A 22,885-nucleotide genomic window follows, 5' to 3' on the forward strand; every position below is an offset into this window, starting at 1 on the left:
GGCACTTGGGTGGCGCAGTCAGTGAAGCATCCACTCTTGGTTTTGGCTCCGATCATGATCTCAGGGTTGTGAGACTGAGTCCTGGGTCAGGCTCTATGCTCATGGGGGGAGTCTGTTTGAGATTCTCTCTCCAGCTCCCTCTGCCTTTCCCACTCATGCTCTCTCTCAAAATATAAATGAATAAATGAATAAATGAATGAATGAATGAATAAATAAATAAATAAATAACTCTTAAAAAAAGAGATAAATGCAGTGATACCAGTACGCCAATCCATGACCACAAAGAACAGGTTCCCCTCGGCAAGAATGGGGCCAGGAACACTATATGTGCCAATGAACCTCATGTCAGAGAAGATGCAAAGCCCCTTTTCATTAGCCAGAACTCTTAAAGGCATATTGGTCATAAAGCTGAGAAGAATGTTTAGGAAGACGTTTGTAGACTGAAATGGTTCTCTATAGGAAAGATATAATAATTTCCTTTGTTATTGAAACAACTCAAAATGTATGCCCCATCACCAGGATTATTTCTATTTTTAGAAAGATGTAACTAAAAATGTCCTTGACCTGAAATCAAAGGACCTGCTTCTGTCAATTATTTGCTGTATGGTCAAGCATTTCCTGCTCTCTAAGTGAGAATGAAAATGGAATGATAATCTTGGCTCTGCCTGATTTGTGGGACAATTGTGATGACTGAATGAGATAATAAATATATTGAAGCTACAATTTACTTTTGGGCGTCATATCTACGTATACATATATATATACACATATATATGTATATATACATATATACATATACTTAAAGTAAAACTTCAAGAAGGACTTCATAAAGGAAGTGCTGTAATAACACACACACACGTACACACACACACACACACACACACACACAGACAGGAAAAACGACATGAACATACAAACATTGGATGCAGGATGACACAGATTTTATTAGGAAAGAACGGAAGGAAGAAAGTTCAAAGCCATTGCAAAGGGCTTAGTAACCTGGCAGGACTTACTAACTATAATGCATCTATCTAAAAAGATGATCAGTACTGATCACTGCGGAGAGCTAACTATGCACTCATAAGAATGTGTTTCTATGCCGTAGAAGTGAAAGGTGATGATCACTTTTCGGAGACTGAGAGTGTGAATCAGTGGATGTTGACCAGCATCTGGGGTTGACCAAATGTTGTGGCTCAGCAATTGCTACAGTAAACCAGAGACACTAGAATACAATCAAATTGAAGTAGATTGCATTCCCTCCATAGACTCATAAGCATTGCTGAGAAAGATGACAGGGGCAGTGTAAGCATGTGTTCCCAGGAAAGCCGAGGGAGCAACTTCTTGTAAGACAGGAACTTTGGCAAAATGGCGTAGGATATATATTCCGGTGAGTGCTGAGTCTATAGCAAGTTGCTCAGCAGCAGCAAGGCTGGCAGCAGCTGGATCCACAGCCCTGGGCTAGGCACCCGGGCAGGCAGCAGCAGGTGGGCTGGTAGCAGGTTCTCCTGCAGATAACGGGGGTGCAGCAAGCTGGCTGGGAGCAGGGAGTGCAGCAGCAACTGGGGTGGCAGCAAGGCTGGCAGCAGCTGGACACACAGCATGTGGGCTTGCAGCAGGTGGTCCTACAGCAGGTGGTTTGACAGCAAGTTGGGCGGCAGCAGCAAGGCTGGCAGCAGCTGGACCCGCAGCCACTGGACCCACAGCAGCTGGGCTGGCAGCAGCTGGACACACAGCATGCGGGCTTGCAGCAGGTGGTCCTACAGCAGGTGGTCTGACAGCACGTTGGGCGGCAGCAGCAAGGCTGGCAGCAGCTGGACACACAGCATGCGGGCTTGCAGCAGGTGGTCCTACAGCAGGTGGTCTGACAGCACGTTGGGCGGCAGCAGCAAGGCTGGCAGCAGCTGGACCCGCAGCCGCTGGACCCACAGCAGCCGGGCTGGCAGCAGCTGGACACAGAGCATGCGGGCTTGCAGCACGTGGTCCTGCAGCAGGTGGTGTGACAGCACGTTGGGCGGCAGCAGCAAGGCTCGCAGCAGCTGGATCCACAGCAGCTGGGCTCGCAGCAGGTGGTCCTGCAGCACGTGGGCTGGCAGCACGGGGAGCAGCACGATTCACTCATGGTGTCGCAGGTGGAGGCGTGGGCTTCTGTTCTGAGGTGACGTTCTCAGATTCTGACTGATGCCTCCTTCCATTCTGGGGCTTTTATACACTGGACCCCCTCAACCCCAACGTATGGACCAATGGGCAGGACTTCCCTTGTTTATACCGTTTTCCATAGTCACTGGCGGCTGGTAGAAGAGGAAGTTCCCTAAGTGTTAGGAATCCCTAGAGAATGGGTGCTTAACATGTTTTAATTGAGAGTAACTCATAGGAAGATTGTCAGAGGGAAGCAAGGTGGTCACGTTAGCAGCCTCGTTCTTGCTTCCGGGGCCGTGGGATCACGTGATGCAGTTCCTGGGAAGTGGTTGGTGAGTCAGTTTCGTGCTCCTTGCCCAGCATTGGTAGTTTGGTTGCATGCAGACTGGGAGTATCCCTGAGGTGAAGGGAGCTTGATGGTTATATGTTCATAGTGATGAATTGCAATCATGCTGGAGCCCGAGTCTGTTTCCCCAAAGTGCCTCATTCCAGACGCCCGCAGGCATCTGTCTCTTGGAGCACCCTACCCCGTTTGCATAGGGCAGTGCATTCAAAGACACTTGGGTGGAGGACATCTGGCATCATGTCTTCCATATGTCAAGGCCGAATCAAGCAGGTGGATAGAAACAGGACTAAACCAGCATCCATGAACATACTTCCTGAGTGACCAGCAGTCCTGCTCTGATTTACCCAGAAATGAGTGTTTTCCCAGGCTGTGGGTATAAGCGGGGCATTTTGGGGTGAGTCGGTGACCCTCGTCCTAACCTTGTTAACCAGCAGAGTGAGATATTTAATGGCACTGACTCCACAGTTACTGTTTTCTCTTCCTCCCTCCCCCCGTGCCATCCCTTCTCCTCCTCTTTTCCCTCGTCTTTCTCCTCTGTCTTCCTTTAACACAAATTGTGCCCGCCTGCCTGCCTGCCATCGTGAAGGAGAAAATGTGGGGTCTGAGTGGAGAAAATCGTGGACTGTAGATGATGCCTTACACACGCCAGCCATAGAACTCAGATCTTCCTGTGTTCAGGACAATTTCTATGCAGCAGCAGATCCGCATCTCTATGCCTCGGGGCTGGCTGTTTTCATGCAACAGCAGGATGTCATGTTGCCTGGGTGTGTGCCGCACTGACAGAAACGCTCAACCAATGCTTCTGCAGAGTTGGTTTATGTGACTACAGGGCTGTCCTTGCTCCTGAAATAGGAGAATCCTGACATGGCTCTTTCTTTCTTTCTTTTTTTTTTTTTTCTGATATATTTCTCAGGATTGAGCCAGTTGAAAACTGTGACGCTGGCCTCCATCCTGTATCACTTCCCCACCTTCCAACCAGTGGGATCTGCCCTCCCTCCCGCAAGAAACCACATGCCTGAATGCTGTTCTTCAGAGTAGCTTCTGGGAAAAACCAAACTCTGACATTACCTATCTCTGTCCTGATTTCCTCACTTCTACCATGGGAACCTTAGGATGTACTTTAAGAATTCCTTCAAGGATTAGGAGGGAGGAGTTAAGTGGCAGAGAAGGAGGGGGCCATGGGCTTTCCTGATCCCTCCAACACAGCTCTGTTGAGGTCAGGTCACTTGGAACACCCAGGAAATTGATAGGAATGTGGGAAGAAGGACCTGTGTGGTTGGGGGCACATGGCCCCTGCAGGTATGAGGTGTGTTTAAGTGAATTGGGGGAGAGGAAAACTGTTGTGCCACGGAGGGGAGGGGGGCCGTTTCTGTGGGGAGAGGAAAGGGAGACAAAGAGAGAGGGGTTGAGAGAGTCCGGTGTTGGGTGCACACAAGAGGAAAAGTCCCGGGTGGGGGTGTAGCTCAGTGACAAGAGGAAAAGTCCCTGGGGCACGTGTGTGGCTCAGTTTGTTCAGAGTCTGACTTTGGCTCCGGTCATGATCTCTGGGTCCTGGGGCTGAGGCCAGCATCAGGCTCTCTCAGTGGGAGCTCAGTGAGAGACCTCTCGTCCCTTCCTTCTTTGTCCCACACTCCGGCAATGCTCGCTTTCTCTCTCTTTCTCTGTCTCTCTGTCTCTCAAAAAAAAAATAGATGGATGACACAAAATGTAGGAGAGATTTTCATGAGGCAACGTAAATACAGCTTATGTTTTGCCCAACACATGTAGCTAGTGAGTAGCAGAAGAGGAATTTGAATAGTGTTCTTAACGATTCCAATTCTCATAACCAAGATCTACCGTCTTCTCTGATAGAGAAACTAATGATTGAACATAAAATTGGAGATGAAGAGTTGCACAATTATTGAAGGAGAGTAGTACAGAAAACGGATAATGCAAGCTAGCATCATCCTCTGAAGTTGGCACAAACAGACGTAGGCCCCAAAATGGGGTGGGGGTGGAAGCTAGAAGCTCTATAGAACCTTTCCCTAGATTTCTGTCTGCAAGTTTTATAGGTTTAGGCTTTACATTTGGGGCTATAATCTATTTGAGTCGGATGTTGTATATGATATGAGGGTTGGGTTGAAGTTTATTTTGAGGAGTGGGGGGACATGTCTGTTTAATTGTTCCAACACCATCTGTTTAAAAGACTACACTTTCTCTGCCTATAAACTTGGCACCTTTCTGCAAAATTCAATGCCTAATCAACGTGTGTCTATTTGTGGACTCTCGGTTTTGTTGCACTGATTTCTATGTTCATCATTTCATGTGTAGCCCACCAAACAGCTCTGTTTTTGAAACCAAGATGGAGTTTCAGTGCACATGCAATTTTGAACAAGTTACTTTCCTCAACACTGGTTTCCTCAGCTCCAATATGGAAGTAGTGATGCTCACTTTCCAGGATTGTATGACAAATAAAGACTGTGCAGGTAAAGCATCTCTCTGAGTGCCCAGTGTGTGGCAGGTCCTCAGGAAATGTCAGGAATTCTTCCCATACGTTCTCTGCCTTGGAAACGGAAGTACTCTGGCAGAGAATTCCAGATACGTCCTCTAGGAAGAGGATACTCTCTGTCACATGTAGTGTGTTAACTATTCCAAAGCATTTTTATATCTCTTGAGAAGGTGGCCATGATCAAAACCTCTTATTTTCTGCCCAGAGCCTTCCTAATCCTTGTCCTGCTGGGTGCCTTGGCAGTTGTCTTTATTATTCAGCTTTTCACCCAAAGATCAAGGTTTCAACCTTTGGGGAGGTCACCTAACTAACATCCGTCTTGATTTGGAAGAGTGCATCCTTTCTGCTCCGTTTTTGTTTTCATTCTCCTTTATCCTCCTTTTCTTGAAAATTCGGATTTGAATTTCCTGTAGCCTATGTGTCTTTATCTGACAGAACACAGGAAGTTGGGGAAGCCTGGTGGCTCAGTGGTTGAGCATCTGCCTTCAGCTCAGGTGGTGATCCTGGGGTCCTGGAATGGAGTCCCACATCGACCCCCCAACAGGGAGCCTGTGCTCCCTCTGCCTATGTCTCAGCCTCTCTCCCGGTGTCTCTCACGAAGAAAGACAGAAAATCTTAAAAGAAAGGAACACAGGAAATCGTTCTCTTTTTGTTTACAGCCTGAGGACTGTGATTGGTCAAAGCTGTCTATGCCTACTGCATAGGTACCTCAACTATCAGGACTCTACAAACTTCTCTTCTCTGAACAATGTCCAGGTCAGGAGATCAAATTGCCTCAACGTTTGAGAGCCTTGGATTGTGGCCTGAGCTTGTGTGCTTGCAAGGCCGATTCTTCCTACCAATTTCTTTAAGATGAATGAAATGAGGGGCACTTGGGTGGCGCAGTCAGTGAAGCATCCACTCTTGGTTTTGGCTCCGATCATGATCTCAGGGTTGTGAGACTGAGTCCTGGGTCAGGCTCTATGCTCATGGGGGGAGTCTGTTTGAGATTCTCTCTCCAGCTCCCTCTGCCTTTCCCACTCATGCTCTCTCTCAAAATATAAATGAATAAATGAATAAATGAATGAATGAATGAATGAATAAATAAATAAATAAATAACTCTTAAAAAAAGAGATAAATGCAATGATACCAGTACGCCAATCCATGACCACAAAGAACAGGTTCCCCTCGGCAAGAATGGGGCCAGGAACACTATATGTGCCAATGAACCTCATGTCAGAGAAGATGCAAAGCCCCTTTTCATTAGCCAGAACTCTTAAAGGCATATTGGTCATAAAGCTGAGAAGAATGTTTAGGAAGAGGTTTGTAGACTGAAATGGTTCTCTATAGGAAAGATATAATAATTTCCTTTGTTATTGAAACAACTCAAAATGTATGCCCCATCACCAGGATTATTTCTATTTTTAGAAAGATGTAACTAAAAATGTCCTTGACCTGAAATCAAAGGACCTGCTTCTGTCAATTATTTGCTGTATGGTCAAGCATTTCCTGCTCTCTAAGTGAGAATGAAAATGGAATGATAATCTTGGCTCTGCCTGATTTGTGGGACAATTGTGATGACTGAATGAGATAATAAATATATTGAAGCTACAATTTACTTTTGGGCGTCATATCTACGTATACATATATATATATACACATATATATGTATATATACATATATACATATACTTAAAGTAAAACTTCAAGAAGGACTTCATAAAGGAAGTGCTGTAATAACACACACACACGTACACACACACACACACACACACACACAGACAGGAAAAACGACATGAACATACAAACATTGGATGCAGGATGACACAGATTTTATTAGGAAAGAACGGAAGGAAGAAAGTTCAAAGCCATTGCAAAGGGCTTAGTAACCTGGCAGGACTTACTAACTATAATGCATCTATCTAAAAAGATGATCAGTACTGATCACTGCGGAGAGCTAACTATGCACTCATAAGAATGTGTTTCTATGCCGTAGAAGTGAAAGGTGATGATCACTTTTCGGAGACTGAGAGTGTGAATCAGTGGATGTTGACCAGCATCTGGGGTTGACCAAATGTTGTGGCTCAGCAATTGCTACAGTAAACCAGAGACACTAGAATACAATCAAATTGAAGTAGATTGCATTCCCTCCATAGACTCATAAGCATTGCTGAGAAAGATGACAGGGGCAGTGTAAGCATGTGTTCCCAGGAAAGCCGAGGGAGCAACTTCTTGTAAGACAGGAACTTTGGCAAAATGGCGTAGGATATATATTCCGGTGAGTGCTGAGTCTATAGCAAGTTGCTCAGCAGCAGCAAGGCTGGCAGCAGCTGGATCCACAGCCCTGGGCTAGGCACCCGGGCAGGCAGCAGCAGGTGGGCTGGTAGCAGGTTCTCCTGCAGATAACGGGGGTGCAGCAAGCTGGCTGGGAGCAGGGAGTGCAGCAGCAACTGGGGTGGCAGCAAGGCTGGCAGCAGCTGGACACACAGCATGTGGGCTTGCAGCAGGTGGTCCTACAGCAGGTGGTTTGACAGCAAGTTGGGCGGCAGCAGCAAGGCTGGCAGCAGCTGGACCCGCAGCCACTGGACCCACAGCAGCTGGGCTGGCAGCAGCTGGACACACAGCATGCGGGCTTGCAGCAGGTGGTCCTACAGCAGGTGGTCTGACAGCACGTTGGGCGGCAGCAGCAAGGCTGGCAGCAGCTGGACACACAGCATGCGGGCTTGCAGCAGGTGGTCCTACAGCAGGTGGTCTGACAGCACGTTGGGCGGCAGCAGCAAGGCTGGCAGCAGCTGGACCCGCAGCCGCTGGACCCACAGCAGCCGGGCTGGCAGCAGCTGGACACAGAGCATGCGGGCTTGCAGCACGTGGTCCTGCAGCAGGTGGTGTGACAGCACGTTGGGCGGCAGCAGCAAGGCTCGCAGCAGCTGGATCCACAGCAGCTGGGCTCGCAGCAGGTGGTCCTGCAGCACGTGGGCTGGCAGCACGGGGAGCAGCACGATTCACTCATGGTGTCGCAGGTGGAGGCGTGGGCTTCTGTTCTGAGGTGACGTTCTCAGATTCTGACTGATGCCTCCTTCCATTCTGGGGCTTTTATACACTGGACCCCCTCAACCCCAACGTATGGACCAATGGGCAGGACTTCCCTTGTTTATACCGTTTTCCATAGTCACTGGCGGCTGGTAGAAGAGGAAGTTCCCTAAGTGTTAGGAATCCCTAGAGAATGGGTGCTTAACATGTTTTAATTGAGAGTAACTCATAGGAAGATTGTCAGAGGGAAGCAAGGTGGTCAGTTAGCAGCCTCGTTCTTGCTTCCGGGGCCGTGGGATCACGTGATGCAGTTCCTGGGAAGTGGTTGGTGAGTCAGTTTCGTGCTCCTTGCCCAGCATTGGTAGTTTGGTTGCATGCAGACTGGGAGTATCCCTGAGGTGAAGGGAGCTTGATGGTTATATGTTCATAGTGATGAATTGCAATCATGCTGGAGCCCGAGTCTGTTTCCCCAAAGTGCCTCATTCCAGACGCCCGCAGGCATCTGTCTCTTGGAGCACCCTACCCCGTTTGCATAGGGCAGTGCATTCAAAGACACTTGGGTGGAGGACATCTGGCATCATGTCTTCCATATGTCAAGGCCGAATCAAGCAGGTGGATAGAAACAGGACTAAACCAGCATCCATGAACATACTTCCTGAGTGACCAGCAGTCCTGCTCTGATTTACCCAGAAATGAGTGTTTTCCCAGGCTGTGGGTATAAGCGGGGCATTTTGGGGTGAGTCGGTGACCCTCGTCCTAACCTTGTTAACCAGCAGAGTGAGATATTTAATGGCACTGACTCCACAGTTACTGTTTTCTCTTCCTCCCTCCCCCCGTGCCATCCCTTCTCCTCCTCTTTTCCCTCGTCTTTCTCCTCTGTCTTCCTTTAACACAAATTGTGCCCGCCTGCCTGCCTGCCATCGTGAAGGAGAAAATGTGGGGTCTGAGTGGAGAAAATCGTGGACTGTAGATGATGCCTTACACACGCCAGCCATAGAACTCAGATCTTCCTGTGTTCAGGACAATTTCTATGCAGCAGCAGATCCGCATCTCTATGCCTCGGGGCTGGCTGTTTTCATGCAACAGCAGGATGTCATGTTGCCTGGGTGTGTGCCGCACTGACAGAAACGCTCAACCAATGCTTCTGGAGAGTTGGTTTATGTGACTACAGGGCTGTCCTTGCTCCTGAAATAGGAGAATCCTGACATGGCTCTTTCTTTCTTTCTTTTTTTTTTTTTTCTGATATATTTCTCAGGATTGAGCCAGTTGAAAACTGTGACGCTGGCCTCCATCCTGTATCACTTCCCCACCTTCCAACCAGTGGGATCTGCCCTCCCTCCCGCAAGAAACCACATGCCTGAATGCTGTTCTTCAGAGTAGCTTCTGGGAAAAACCAAACTCTGACATTACCTATCTCTGTCCTGATTTCCTCACTTCTACCATGGGAACCTTAGGATGTACTTTAAGAATTCCTTCAAGGATTAGGAGGGAGGAGTTAAGTGGCAGAGAAGGAGGGGGCCATGGGCTTTCCTGATCCCTCCAACACAGCTCTGTTGAGGTCAGGTCACTTGGAACACCCAGGAAATTGATAGGAATGTGGGAAGAAGGACCTGTGTGGTTGGGGGCACATGGCCCCTGCAGGTATGAGGTGTGTTTAAGTGAATTGGGGGAGAGGAAAACTGTTGTGCCACGGAGGGGAGGGGGGCCGTTTCTGTGGGGAGAGGAAAGGGAGACAAAGAGAGAGGGGTTGAGAGAGTCCGGTGTTGGGTGCACACAAGAGGAAAAGTCCCGGGTGGGGGTGTAGCTCAGTGACAAGAGGAAAAGTCCCTGGGGCACGTGTGTGGCTCAGTTTGTTCAGAGTCTGACTTTGGCTCCGGTCATGATCTCTGGGTCCTGGGGCTGAGGCCAGCATCAGGCTCTCTCAGTGGGAGCTCAGTGAGAGACCTCTCGTCCCTTCCTTCTTTGTCCCACACTCCGGCAATGCTCGCTTTCTCTCTCTTTCTCTGTCTCTCTGTCTCTCAAAAAAAAAATAGATGGATGACACAAAATGTAGGAGAGATTTTCATGAGGCAACGTAAATACAGCTTATGTTTTGCCCAACACATGTAGCTAGTGAGTAGCAGAAGAGGAATTTGAATAGTGTTCTTAACGATTCCAATTCTCATAACCAAGATCTATCGTCTTCTCTGATAGAGAAACTAATGATTGAACATAAAATTGGAGATGAAGAGTTGCACAATTATTGAAGGAGAGTAGTACAGAAAACGGATAATGCAAGCTAGCATCATCCTCTGAAGTTGGCACAAACAGACGTAGGCCCCAAAATGGGGTGGGGGTGGAAGCTAGAAGCTCTATAGAACCTTTCCCTAGATTTCTGTCTGGAAGTTTTATAGGTTTAGGCTTTACATTTGGGGCTATAATCTATTTGAGTCGGATGTTGTATATGATATGAGGGTTGGGTTGAAGTTTATTTTGAGGAGTGGGGGGACATGTCTGTTTAATTGTTCCAACACCATCTGTTTAAAAGACTACACTTTCTCTGCCTATAAACTTGGCACCTTTCTGCAAAATTCAATGCCTAATCAACGTGTGTCTATTTGTGGACTCTCGGTTTTGTTGCACTGATTTCTATGTTCATCATTTCATGTGTAGCCCACCAAACAGCTCTGTTTTTGAAACCAAGATGGAGTTTCAGTGCACATGCAATTTTGAACAAGTTACTTTCCTCAACACTGGTTTCCTCAGCTCCAATATGGAAGTAGTGATGCTCACTTTCCAGGATTGTATGACAAATAAAGACTGTGCAGGTAAAGCATCTCTCTGAGTGCCCAGTGTGTGGCAGGTCCTCAGGAAATGTCAGGAATTCTTCCCATACGTTCTCTGCCTTGGAAACGGAAGTACTCTGGCAGAGAATTCCAGATACGTCCTCTAGGAAGAGGATACTCTCTGTCACATGTAGTGTGTTAACTATTCCAAAGCATTTTTATATCTCTTGAGAAGGTGGCCATGATCAAAACCTCTTATTTTCTGCCCAGAGCCTTCCTAATCCTTGTCCTGCTGGGTGCCTTGGCAGTTGTCTTTATTATTCAGCTTTTCACCCAAAGATCAAGGTTTCAACCTTTGGGGAGGTCACCTAACTAACATCCGTCTTGATTTGGAAGAGTGCATCCTTTCTGCTCCGTTTTTGTTTTCATTCTCCTTTATCCTCCTTTTCTTGAAAATTCGGATGTGAATTTCCTGTAGCCTATGTGTCTTTATCTGACAGAACACAGGAAGTTGGGGAAGCCTGGTGGCTCAGTGGTTGAGCATCTGCCTTCAGCTCAGGTGGTGATCCCGGGGTCCTGGAATGGAGTCCCACATCGACCCCCCAACAGGGAGCCTGTGCTCCCTCTGCCTATGTCTCAGCCTCTCTCCCGGTGTCTCTCACGAAAAAAGACAGAAAATCTTAAAAGAAAGGAACACAGGAAATCGTTCTCTTTTTGTTTACAGCCTGAGGACTGTGATTGGTCAAAGCTGTCTATGCCTACTGCATAGGTACCTCAACTATCAGGACTCTACAAACTTCTCTTCTCTGAACAATGTCCAGGTCAGGAGATCAAATTGCCTCAACGTTTGAGAGCCTTGGATTGTGGCCTGAGCTTGTGTGCTTGCAAGGCCGATTCTTCCTACCAATTTCTTTAAGATGAATGAAATGAGGGGCACTTGGGTGGCGCAGTCAGTGAAGCATCCACTCTTGGTTTTGGCTCCGATCATGATCTCAGGGTTGTGAGACTGAGTCCTGGGTCAGGCTCTATGCTCATGGGGGGAGTCTGTTTGAGATTCTCTCTCCAGCTCCCTCTGCCTTTCCCACTCATGCTCTCTCTCAAAATATAAATGAATAAATGAATAAATGAATGAATGAATGAATAAATAAATAAATAAATAACTCTTAAAAAAAGAGATAAATGCAGTGATACCAGTACGCCAATCCATGACCACAAAGAACAGGTTCCCCTCGGCAAGAATGGGGCCAGGAACACTATATGTGCCAATGAACCTCATGTCAGAGAAGATGCAAAGCCCCTTTTCATTAGCCAGAACTCTTAAAGGCATATTGGTCATAAAGCTGAGAAGAATGTTTAGGAAGACGTTTGTAGACTGAAATGGTTCTCTATAGGAAAGATATAATAATTTCCTTTGTTATTGAAACAACTCAAAATGTATGCCCCATCACCAGGATTATTTCTATTTTTAGAAAGATGTAACTAAAAATGTCCTTGACCTGAAATCAAAGGACCTGCTTCTGTCAATTATTTGCTGTATGGTCAAGCATTTCCTGCTCTCTAAGTGAGAATGAAAATGGAATGATAATCTTGGCTCTGCCTGATTTGTGGGACAATTGTGATGACTGAATGAGATAATAAATATATTGAAGCTACAATTTACTTTTGGGCGTCATATCTACGTATACATATATATATATACACATATATATGTATATATACATATATACATATACTTAAAGTAAAACTTCAAGAAGGACTTCATAAAGGAAGTGCTGTAATAACACACACACACGTACACACACACACACACACACACACACACAGACAGGAAAAACGACATGAACATACAAACATTGGATGCAGGATGACACAGATTTTATTAGGAAAGAACGGAAGGAAGAAAGTTCAAAGCCATTGCAAAGGGCTTAGTAACCTGGCAGGACTTACTAACTATAATGCATCTATCTAAAAAGATGATCAGTACTGATCACTGCGGAGAGCTAACTATGCACTCATAAGAATGTGTTTCTATGCCGTAGAAGTGAAAGGTGATGATCACTTTTCGGAGACTGAGAGTGTGAATCAGTGGATGTTGACCAGCATCTGGGGTTGACCAAATGTTGTGGCTCAGCAATTGCTACAGTAAACCAGAGACACTAGAATACAATCAAATTGAAGTAGATTGCATTCCCTCCATAGACTCATAAGCATTGCTGAGAAAGATGACAGGGGCAGTGTAAGCATGTGTTCCCAGGAAAGCCGAGGGAGCAACTTCTTGTAAGACAGGAACTTTGGCAAAATGGCGTAGGATATATATTCCGGTGAGTGCTGAGTCTATAGCAAGTTGCTCAGCAGCAGCAAGGCTGGCAGCAGCTGGATCCACAGCCCTGGGCTAGGCACCCGGGCAGGCAGCAGCAGGTGGGCTGGTAGCAGGTTCTCCTGCAGATAACGGGGGTGCAGCAAGCTGGCTGGGAGCAGGGAGTGCAGCAGCAACTGGGGTGGCAGCAAGGCTGGCAGCAGCTGGACACACAGCATGTGGGCTTGCAGCAGGTGGTCCTACAGCAGGTGGTTTGACAGCAAGTTGGGCGGCAGCAGCAAGGCTGGCAGCAGCTGGACCCGCAGCCACTGGACCCACAGCAGCTGGGCTGGCAGCAGCTGGACACACAGCATGCGGGCTTGCAGCAGGTGGTCCTACAGCAGGTGGTCTGACAGCACGTTGGGCGGCAGCAGCAAGGCTGGCAGCAGCTGGACACACAGCATGCGGGCTTGCAGCACGTGGTCCTACAGCAGGTGGTCTGACAGCACGTTGGGCGGCAGCAGCAAGGCTGGCAGCAGCTGGACACACAGCATGCGGGCTTGCAGCACGTGGTCCTACAGCAGGTGGTCTGACAGCACGTTGGGCGGCAGCAGCAAGGCTGGCAGCAGCTGGACCCGCAGCCGCTGGACCCACAGCAGCTGGGTTGGCAGCAGCTGGACACAGAGCATGCGGGCTTGCAGCACGTGGTCCTGCAGCAGGTGGTGTGACAGCACGTTGGGCGGCAGCAGCAAGGCTCGCAGCAGCTGGATCCACAGCAGCTGGGTTCGCAGCAGGTGGTCCTGCAGCACGTGGGCTGGCAGCACGGGGAGCAGCACGATTCACTCATGGTGTCGCAGGTGGAGGCGTGGGCTTCTGTTCTGAGGTGACGTTCTCAGATTCTGACTGATGCCTCCTTCCATTCTGGGGCTTTTATACACTGGACCCCCTCACCCCCAACGTATGGACCAATGGGCAGGACTTCCCTTGTTTATACCGTTTTCCATAGTCACTGGCGGCTGGTAGAAGAGGAAGTTCCCTAAGTGTTAGGAATCCCTAGAGAATGGGTGCTTAACATGTTTTAATTGAGAGTAACTCATAGGAAGATTGTCAGAGGGAAGCAAGGTGGTCACGTTAGCAGCCTCGTTCTTGCTTCCGGGGCCGTGGGATCACGTGATGCAGTTCCTGGGAAGTGGTTGGTGAGTCAGTTTCGTGCTCCTTGCCCAGCATTGGTAGTTTGGCTGCATGCAGACTGGGAGTATCCCTGAGGTGAAGGGAGCTTGATGGTTATATGTTCATAGTGATGAATTGCAATCATGCTGGAGCCCGAGTCTGTTTCCCCAAAGTGCCTCATTCCAGAGGCCCGCAGGCATCTGTCTCTTGGAGCACCCTACCTCGTTTGCATAGGGCAGTGCATTCAAAGAAACTTGGGTGGAGGACATCTGGCATCATGTCTTCCATATGTCAAGGCCGAATCGAGCAGGTGGATAGAAACAGGACTAAACCAGCATCCATGATCATACTTCCTCAGTGACCAGCAGTCCTGCTCTGATTTACCCAGAAATGAGTGTTTTCCCAGGCTGTGGGTATAAGCGGGGCATTTTGGGGTGAGTCGGTGACCCTAGTCCTAACCTTGTTAACCAGCAGAGTGAGATATTTAATGGCACTGACTCCACAGTTACTGTTTTCTCTTCCTCCCTCCCCCCGTGCCATCCCTTCTCCTCCTCTTTTCCCTCGTCTTTCTCCTCTGTCTTCCTTTAACACAAATTGTGCCCGCCTGCCTGCCTGCCATCGTGAAGGAGAAAATGTGGGGTCTGAGTGGAGAAAATCGTGGACTGTAGATGATGCCTTACACACGCCAGCCATAGAACTCAGATCTTCCTGTGTTCAGGACAATTTCTATGCAGCAGCAGATCCGCATCTCTATGCCTCGGGGCTGGCTGTTTTCATGCAACAGCAGGATGTCATGTTGCCTGGGTGTGTGCCGCACTGACAGAAACGCTCAACCAATGCTTCTGGAGAGTTGGTTTATGTGACTACAGGGCTGTCCTTGCTCCTGAAATAGGAGAATCCTGACATGGCTCTTTCTTTCTTTCTTTTTTTTTTTTTTCTGATATATTTCTCAGGATTGAGCCAGTTGAAAACTGTGACGCTGGCCTCCATCCTGTATCACTTCCCCACCTTCCAACCAGTGGGATCTGCCCTCCCTCCCGCAAGAAACCACATGCCTGAATGCTGTTCTTCAGAGTAGCTTCTGGGAAAAACCAAACTCTGACATTACCTATCTCTGTCCTGATTTCCTCACTTCTACCATGGGAACCTTAGGATGTACTTTAAGAATTCCTTCAAGGATTAGGAGGGAGGAGTTAAGTGGCAGAGAAGGAGGGGGCCATGGGCTTTCCTGATCCCTCCAACACAGCTCTGTTGAGGTCAGGTCACTTGGAACACCCAGGAAATTGATAGGAATGTGGGAAGAAGGACCTGTGTGGTTGGGGGCACATGGCCCCTGCAGGTATGAGGTGTGTTTAAGTGAATTGGGGGAGAGGAAAACTGTTGTGCCACGGAGGGGAGGGGGGCCGTTTCTGTGGGGGGAGAAAAGGGAGACAAAGAGAGAGGGGTTGAGAGAGTCCAGTGTTGGGTGCACACAAGAGGAAAAGTCCCTGGGGCACGTGTGTGGCTCAGTTTGTTCAGAGTCTGACTTTGGCTCAGGTCATGATCTCTGGGTCCTGGGGCTGAGGCCAGCATCAGGCTCTCTCAGTGGGAGCTCAGTGAGAGACCTCTCGTCCCTTCCTTCTTTGTCCCACACCCCTGCAATGCTCGCTTTCTCTCTCTTTCTCTGTCTCTCTGTCTCTCAAAAAAAAAAAATAGATGGATGACACAAAATGTAGGAGAGATTTTCATGAGGCAACGTAAATACAGCTTATGTTTTGCCCAACACATGTAGCTAGTGAGTAGCAGAAGAGGAATTTGAATAGTGTTCTTAACGATTCCAATTCTCATAACCAAGATCTACCGTAATCTCTGATAGAGAAACTAATGATTGAACATAAAATTGGAGATGAAGAGTTGCACAATTATTGAAGGAGAGTAGTACAGAAAACGGATAATGCAAGCTAGCATCATCCTCTGAAGTTGGCACAAACAGACGTAGGCCCCAAAATGGGGTGGGGGTGGAAGCTAGAAGCTCTATAGAACCTTTCCCTAGATTTCTGTCTGGAAGTTTTATAGGTTTAGGCTTTACATTTGGGGCTATAATCTATTTGAGTCGGATGTTGTATATGATATGAGGGTTGGGTTGAAGTTTATTTTGAGGAGTGGGGGGACATGTCTGTTTAATTGTTCCAACACCATCTGTTTAAAAGACTACACTTTCTCTGCCTATAAACTTGGCACCTTTCTGCAAAATTCAATGCCTAATCAACGTGTGTCTATTTGTGGACTCTCGGTTTTGTTGCACTGATTTCTATGTTCATCATTTCATGTGTAGCCCACCAAACAGCTCTGTTTTTGAAACCAAGATGGAGTTTCAGTGCACATGCAATTTTGAACAAGTTACTTTCCTCAACACTGGTTTCCTCAGCTCCAATATGGAAGTAGTGATGCTCACTTTCCAGGATTGTATGACAAATAAAGACTGTGCAGGTAAAGCATCTCTCTGAGTGCCCAGTGTGTGGCAGGTCCTCAGGAAATGTCAGGAATTCTTCCCATACGTTCTCTGCCTTGGAAACGGAAGTACTCTGGCAGAGAATTCCAGATACGTCCTCTAGGAAGAGGATACTCTCTGTCACATGTAGTGTGTTAACTATTCCAAAGCATTTTTATATCTCTTGAGAAGGTGGCCATGATCAAAACCTCTTATTTTCTGCCCAGAGCCTTCCTAATCCTTGTCCTGCTGGGTGCCTTGGCAGTTGTCTTTATTATTCAGCTTTTCACCCAAAGATCAAGGTTTCAACCTTTGGGGAGGTCACCTAACTAACATCCGTCTTGATTTGGAAGAGTGCATCCTTTCTGCTCCGTTTTTGTTTTCATTCTCCTTTATCCTCCTTTTCTTGAAAATTCGGATGTGAATTTCCTGTAGCCTATGTGTCTTTATCTGACAGAACACAGGAAGTTGGGGAAGCCTGGTGGCTCAGTGGTTGAGCATCTGCCTTCAGCTCAGGTGGTGATCCTGGGGTCCTGGAATGGAGTCCCACATCGACCCCCCAACAGGGAGCCTGTGCTCCCTCTGCCTATGTCTCAGCCTCTCTCCCGGTGTCTCTCACGAAGAAAGACAGAAAATCTTAAAAGAAAGGAACACAGGAAATCGTTCTGTTTTTGTTTACAGCCTGAGGACTGTGATTGGTCAAAGCTGTCTATGCCTACTGCATAGGTACCTCAACTATCAGGACTCTACAAACTTCTCTTCTCTGAACAATGTCCAGGTCAGGAGATCAAATTGCCTCAAAGTTTGAGAGCCTTGGATTGTGGCCTGAGCTTGTGTGCTTGCAAGGCCGATTCTTCCTACCAATTTCTTTAAGATGAATGAAATGAGGGGCACTTGGGTGGCGCAGTCAGTGAAGCATCCACTCTTGGTTTTGGCTCCGATCATGATCTCAGGGTTGTGAGACTGAGTCCTGGGTCAGGCTCTATGCTCATGGGGGAAGTCTGTTTGAGATTCTCTCTCCAGCTCCCTCTGCCTTTCCCACTCATGCTCTCTCTCAAAATATAAATGAATAAATGAATGAATGAATGAATGAATGAATGAATAAATAAATAAATAACTCTTAAAAAAAGAGATAAATGCAATGATACCAGTACGCCAATCCATGACAACAAAGAACAGGTTCCCCTCGGCAAGAATGGGGCCAGGAACACTATATGTGCCAATGAACCTCATGTCAGAGAAGATGCAAAGCCCCTTTTCATTAGCCAGAACTCTTAAAGGCATATTGGTCATAAAGCTGAGAAGAATGTTTAGGAAGACGTTTGTAGACTGAAATGGTTCTCTATAGGAAAGATATCATAATTTCCTTTGTTATTGAAACAACTCAAAATGTATGCCCCATCACCAGGATTATTTCTATTTTTAGAAAGATGTAACTAAAAATGTCCTTGACCTGAAATCAAAGGACCTGCTTCTGTCAATTATTTGCTGTATGGTCAAGCATTTCCTGCTCTCTAAGTGAGAATGAAAATGGAATGATAATCTTGGCTCTGCCTGATTTGTGGGACAATTGTGATGACTGAATGAGATAATAAATATATTGAAGCTACAATTTACTTTTGGGCGTCATATCTACGTATACATATATATATATACACATATATATGTATATATACATATATACATATACTTAAAGTAAAACTTCAAGAAGGACTTCATAAAGGAAGTGCTGTAATAACACACACACACGTACACACACACACACACACACAGACAGGAAAAACGACATGAACATACAAACATTGGATGCAGGATGACACAGATTTTATTAGGAAAGAACGGAAGGAAGAAAGTTCAAAGCCATTGCAAAGGGCTTAGTAACCTGGCAGGACTTACTAACTATAATGCATCTATCTAAAAAGATGATCAGTACTGATCACTGCGGAGAGCTAACTATGCACTCATAAGAATGTGTTTCTATGCCGTAGAAGTGAAAGGTGATGATCACTTTTCGGAGACTGAGAGTGTGAATCAGTGGATGTTGACCAGCATCTGGGGTTGACCAAATGTTGTGGCTCAGCAATTGCTACAGTAAACCAGAGACACTAGAATACAATCAAATTGAAGTAGATTGCATTCCCTCCATAGACTCATAAGCATTGCTGAGAAAGATGACAGGGGCAGTGTAAGCATGTGTTCCCAGGAAAGCCGAGGGAGCAACTTCTTGTAAGACAGGAACTTTGGCAAAATGGCGTAGGATATATATTCCGGTGAGTGCTGAGTCTATAGCAAGTTGCTCAGCAGCAGCAAGGCTGGCAGCAGCTGGATCCACAGCCCTGGGCTAGGCACCCGGGCAGGCAGCAGCAGGTGGGCTGGTAGCAGGTTCTCCTGCAGATAACGGGGGTGCAGCAAGCTGGCTGGGAGCAGGGAGTGCAGCAGCAACTGGGGTGGCAGCAAGGCTGGCAGCAGCTGGACACACAGCATGCGGGCTTGCAGCAGGTGGTCCTACAGCAGGTGGTTTGACAGCAAGTTGGGCGGCAGCAGCAAGGCTGGCAGCAGCTGGACCCGCAGCCACTGGACCCACAGCAGCTGGGCTGGCAGCAGCTGGACACACAGCATGCGGGCTTGCAGCAGGTGGTCCTACAGCAGGTGGTCTGACAGCACGTTGGGCGGCAGCAGCAAGGCTGGCAGCAGCTGGACACACAGCATGCGGGCTTGCAGCACGTGGTCCTACAGCAGGTGGTCTGACAGCACGTTGGGCGGCAGCAGCAAGGCTGGCAGCAGCTGGACACACAGCATGCGGGCTTGCAGCACGTGGTCCTACAGCAGGTGGTCTGACAGCACGTTGGGCGGCAGCAGCAAGGCTGGCAGCAGCTGGACCCGCAGCCGCTGGACCCACAGCAGCTGGGTTGGCAGCAGCTGGACACAGAGCATGCGGGCTTGCAGCACGTGGTCCTGCAGCAGGTGGTGTGACAGCACGTTGGGCGGCAGCAGCAAGGCTCGCAGCAGCTGGATCCACAGCAGCTGGGTTCGCAGCAGGTGGTCCTGCAGCACGTGGGCTGGCAGCACGGGGAGCAGCACGATTCACTCATGGTGTCGCAGGTGGAGGCGTGGGCTTCTGTTCTGAGGTGACGTTCTCAGATTCTGACTGATGCCTCCTTCCATTCTGGGGCTTTTATACACTGGACCCCCTCACCCCCAACGTATGGACCAATGGGCAGGACTTCCCTTGTTTATACCGTTTTCCATAGTCACTGGCGGCTGGTAGAAGAGGAAGTTCCCTAAGTGTTAGGAATCCCTAGAGAATGGGTGCTTAACATGTTTTAATTGAGAGTAACTCATAGGAAGATTGTCAGAGGGAAGCAAGGTGGTCACGTTAGCAGCCTCGTTCTTGCTTCCGGGGCCGTGGGATCACGTGATGCAGTTCCTGGGAAGTGGTTGGTGAGTCAGTTTCGTGCTCCTTGCCCAGCATTGGTAGTTTGGCTGCATGCAGACTGGGAGTATCCCTGAGGTGAAGGGAGCTTGATGGTTATATGTTCATAGTGATGAATTGCAATCATGCTGGAGCCCGAGTCTGTTTCCCCAAAGTGCCTCATTCCAGAGGCCCGCAGGCATCTGTCTCTTGGAGCACCCTACCTCGTTTGCATAGGGCAGTGCATTCAAAGAAACTTGGGTGGAGGACATCTGGCATCATGTCTTCCATATGTCAAGGCCGAATCGAGCAGGTGGATAGAAACAGGACTAAACCAGCATCCATGATCATACTTCCTCAGTGACCAGCAGTCCTGCTCTGATTTACCCAGAAATGAGTGTTTTCCCAGGCTGTGGGTATAAGCGGGGCATTTTGGGGTGAGTCGGTGACCCTAGTCCTAACCTTGTTAACCAGCAGAGTGAGATATTTAATGGCACTGACTCCACAGTTACTGTTTTCTCTTCCTCCCTCCCCCCGTGCCATCCCTTCTCCTCCTCTTTTCCCTCGTCTTTCTCCTCTGTCTTCCTTTAACACAAATTGTGCCCGCCTGCCTGCCTGCCATCGTGAAGGAGAAAATGTGGGGTCTGAGTGGAGAAAATCGTGGACTGTAGATGATGCCTTACACACGCCAGCCATAGAACTCAGATCTTCCTGTGTTCAGGACAATTTCTATGCAGCAGCAGATCCGCATCTCTATGCCTCGGGGCTGGCTGTTTTCATGCAACAGCAGGATGTCATGTTGCCTGGGTGTGTGCCGCACTGACAGAAACGCTCAACCAATGCTTCTGCAGAGTTGGTTTATGTGACTACAGGGCTGTCCTTGCTCCTGAAATAGGAGAATCCTGACATGGCTCTTTCTTTCTTTCTTTTTTTTTTTTTTCTGATATATTTCTCAGGATTGAGCCAGTTGAAAACTGTGACGCTGGCCTCCATCCTGTATCACTTCCCCACCTTCCAACCAGTGGGATCTGCCCTCCCTCCCGCAAGAAACCACATGCCTGAATGCTGTTCTTCAGAGTAGCTTCTGGGAAAAACCAAACTCTGACATTACCTATCTCTGTCCTGATTTCCTCACTTCTACCATGGGAACCTTAGGATGTACTTTAAGAATTCCTTCAAGGATTAGGAGGGAGGAGTTAAGTGGCAGAGAAGGAGGGGGCCATGGGCTTTCCTGATCCCTCCAACACAGCTCTGTTGAGGTCAGGTCACTTGGAACACCCAGGAAATTGATAGGAATGTGGGAAGAAGGACCTGTGTGGTTGGGGGCACATGGCCCCTGCAGGTATGAGGTGTGTTTAAGTGAATTGGGGGAGAGGAAAACTGTTGTGCCACGGAGGGGAGGGGGGCCGTTTCTGTGGGGGGAGAAAAGGGAGACAAAGAGAGAGGGGTTGAGAGAGTCCAGTGTTGGGTGCACACAAGAGGAAAAGTCCCTGGGGCACGTGTGTGGCTCAGTTTGTTCAGAGTCTGACTTTGGCTCAGGTCATGATCTCTGGGTCCTGGGGCTGAGGCCAGCATCAGGCTCTCTCAGTGGGAGCTCAGTGAGAGACCTCTCGTCCCTTCCTTCTTTGTCCCACACCCCTGCAATGCTCGCTTTCTCTCTCTTTCTCTGTCTCTCTGTCTCTCAAAAAAAAAAATAGATGGATGACACAAAATGTAGGAGAGATTTTCATGAGGCAACGTAAATACAGCTTATGTTTTGCCCAACACATGTAGCTAGTGAGTAGCAGAAGAGGAATTTGAATAGTGTTCTTAACGATTCCAATTCTCATAACCAAGATCTACCGTAATCTCTGATAGAGAAACTAATGATTGAACATAAAATTGGAGATGAAGAGTTGCACAATTATTGAAGGAGAGTAGTACAGAAAACGGATAATGCAAGCTAGCATCATCCTCTGAAGTTGGCACAAACAGACGTAGGCCCCAAAATGGGGTGGGGGTGGAAGCTAGAAGCTCTATAGAACCTTTCCCTAGATTTCTGTCTGCAAGTTTTATAGGTTTAGGCTTTACATTTGGGGCTATAATCTATTTGAGTCGGATGTTGTATATGATATGAGGGTTGGGTTGAAGTTTATTTTGAGGAGTGGGGGGACATGTCTGTTTAATTGTTCCAACACCATCTGTTTAAAAGACTACACTTTCTCTGCCTATAAACTTGGCACCTTTCTGCAAAATTCAATGCCTAATCAACGTGTGTCTATTTGTGGACTCTCGGTTTTGTTGCACTGATTTCTATGTTCATCATTTCATGTGTAGCCCACCAAACAGCTCTGTTTTTGAAACCAAGATGGAGTTTCAGTGCACATGCAATTTTGAACAAGTTACTTTCCTCAACACTGGTTTCCTCAGCTCCAATATGGAAGTAGTGATGCTCACTTTCCAGGATTGTATGACAAATAAAGACTGTGCAGGTAAAGCATCTCTCTGAGTGCCCAGTGTGTGGCAGGTCCTCAGGAAATGTCAGGAATTCTTCCCATACGTTCTCTGCCTTGGAAACTTAAGTACTCTGGCAGAGAATTCCAGATACGTCCTCTAGGAAGAGGATACTCTCTGTCACATGTAGTGTGTTAACTATTCCAAAGCATTTTTATATCTCTTGAGAAGGTGGCCATGATCAAAACCTCTTATTTTCTGCCCAGAGCCTTCCTAATCCTTGTCCTGCTGGGTGCCTTGGCAGTTGTCTTTATTATTCAGCTTTTCACCCAAAGATCAAGGTTTCAACCTTTGGGGAG

General features: G+C 47.7%; 4 protein-coding genes across 4 annotated transcripts; all 4 read right to left on the reverse strand.

Moving 5' to 3' along the window:
- Positions 1-919: 919 nt before the first annotated feature.
- Positions 920-2,428, reverse strand: LOC125755683 (keratin-associated protein 4-12-like). Its single transcript, XM_049113770.1, has one exon. The coding sequence runs from the start codon at positions 2,117-2,119 to the stop codon at positions 1,415-1,417; it is 705 nt and encodes a 234-aa protein (XP_048969727.1). The 5' UTR covers positions 2,120-2,428; the 3' UTR covers positions 920-1,414.
- Positions 2,429-6,760: 4,332 nt separating this feature from the next.
- On the reverse strand, positions 6,761-8,181 carry LOC112655172 (keratin-associated protein 4-12-like). The gene has a single exon (XM_025440128.3). It carries the CDS (start codon positions 7,958-7,960, stop codon positions 7,256-7,258), a length of 705 nt encoding a protein of 234 aa, XP_025295913.1. The 5' UTR covers positions 7,961-8,181; the 3' UTR covers positions 6,761-7,255.
- Positions 8,182-12,603: 4,422 nt separating this feature from the next.
- LOC112655168 (keratin-associated protein 4-12-like) lies at positions 12,604-14,421 on the reverse strand. The gene has a single exon (XM_049114045.1). The coding sequence runs from the start codon at positions 13,886-13,888 to the stop codon at positions 13,094-13,096; it is 795 nt and encodes a 264-aa protein (XP_048970002.1). The 5' UTR covers positions 13,889-14,421; the 3' UTR covers positions 12,604-13,093.
- A 4,067-nt stretch (positions 14,422-18,488) lies between these two features.
- Positions 18,489-20,330, reverse strand: LOC112655170 (keratin-associated protein 4-12-like). The gene has a single exon (XM_049114046.1). It carries the CDS (start codon positions 19,771-19,773, stop codon positions 18,979-18,981), a length of 795 nt encoding a protein of 264 aa, XP_048970003.1. The 5' UTR covers positions 19,774-20,330; the 3' UTR covers positions 18,489-18,978.
- Positions 20,331-22,885: the final 2,555 nt, after the last annotated feature.

Source organism: Canis lupus, chromosome 9 (genome assembly GCF_003254725.2).
Source record: "Canis lupus dingo isolate Sandy chromosome 9, ASM325472v2, whole genome shotgun sequence".
NCBI classification, from domain to species: domain Eukaryota; kingdom Metazoa; phylum Chordata; class Mammalia; order Carnivora; family Canidae; genus Canis; species Canis lupus.

Excerpts from the sequence above, each read along its gene's own strand:
- LOC125755683 (XM_049113770.1), bottom strand. The coding sequence starts at position 2,119 with ATGAGTGAATCGTGCTGCTCCCCGTGCTGCCAGCCCACGTGCTGCAGG.
- LOC112655168 (XM_049114045.1), bottom strand. The coding sequence starts at position 13,888 with ATGAGTGAATCGTGCTGCTCCCCGTGCTGCCAGCCCACGTGCTGCAGG.
- LOC112655172 (XM_025440128.3), bottom strand. The coding sequence starts at position 7,960 with ATGAGTGAATCGTGCTGCTCCCCGTGCTGCCAGCCCACGTGCTGCAGG.
- LOC112655170 (XM_049114046.1), bottom strand. The coding sequence starts at position 19,773 with ATGAGTGAATCGTGCTGCTCCCCGTGCTGCCAGCCCACGTGCTGCAGG.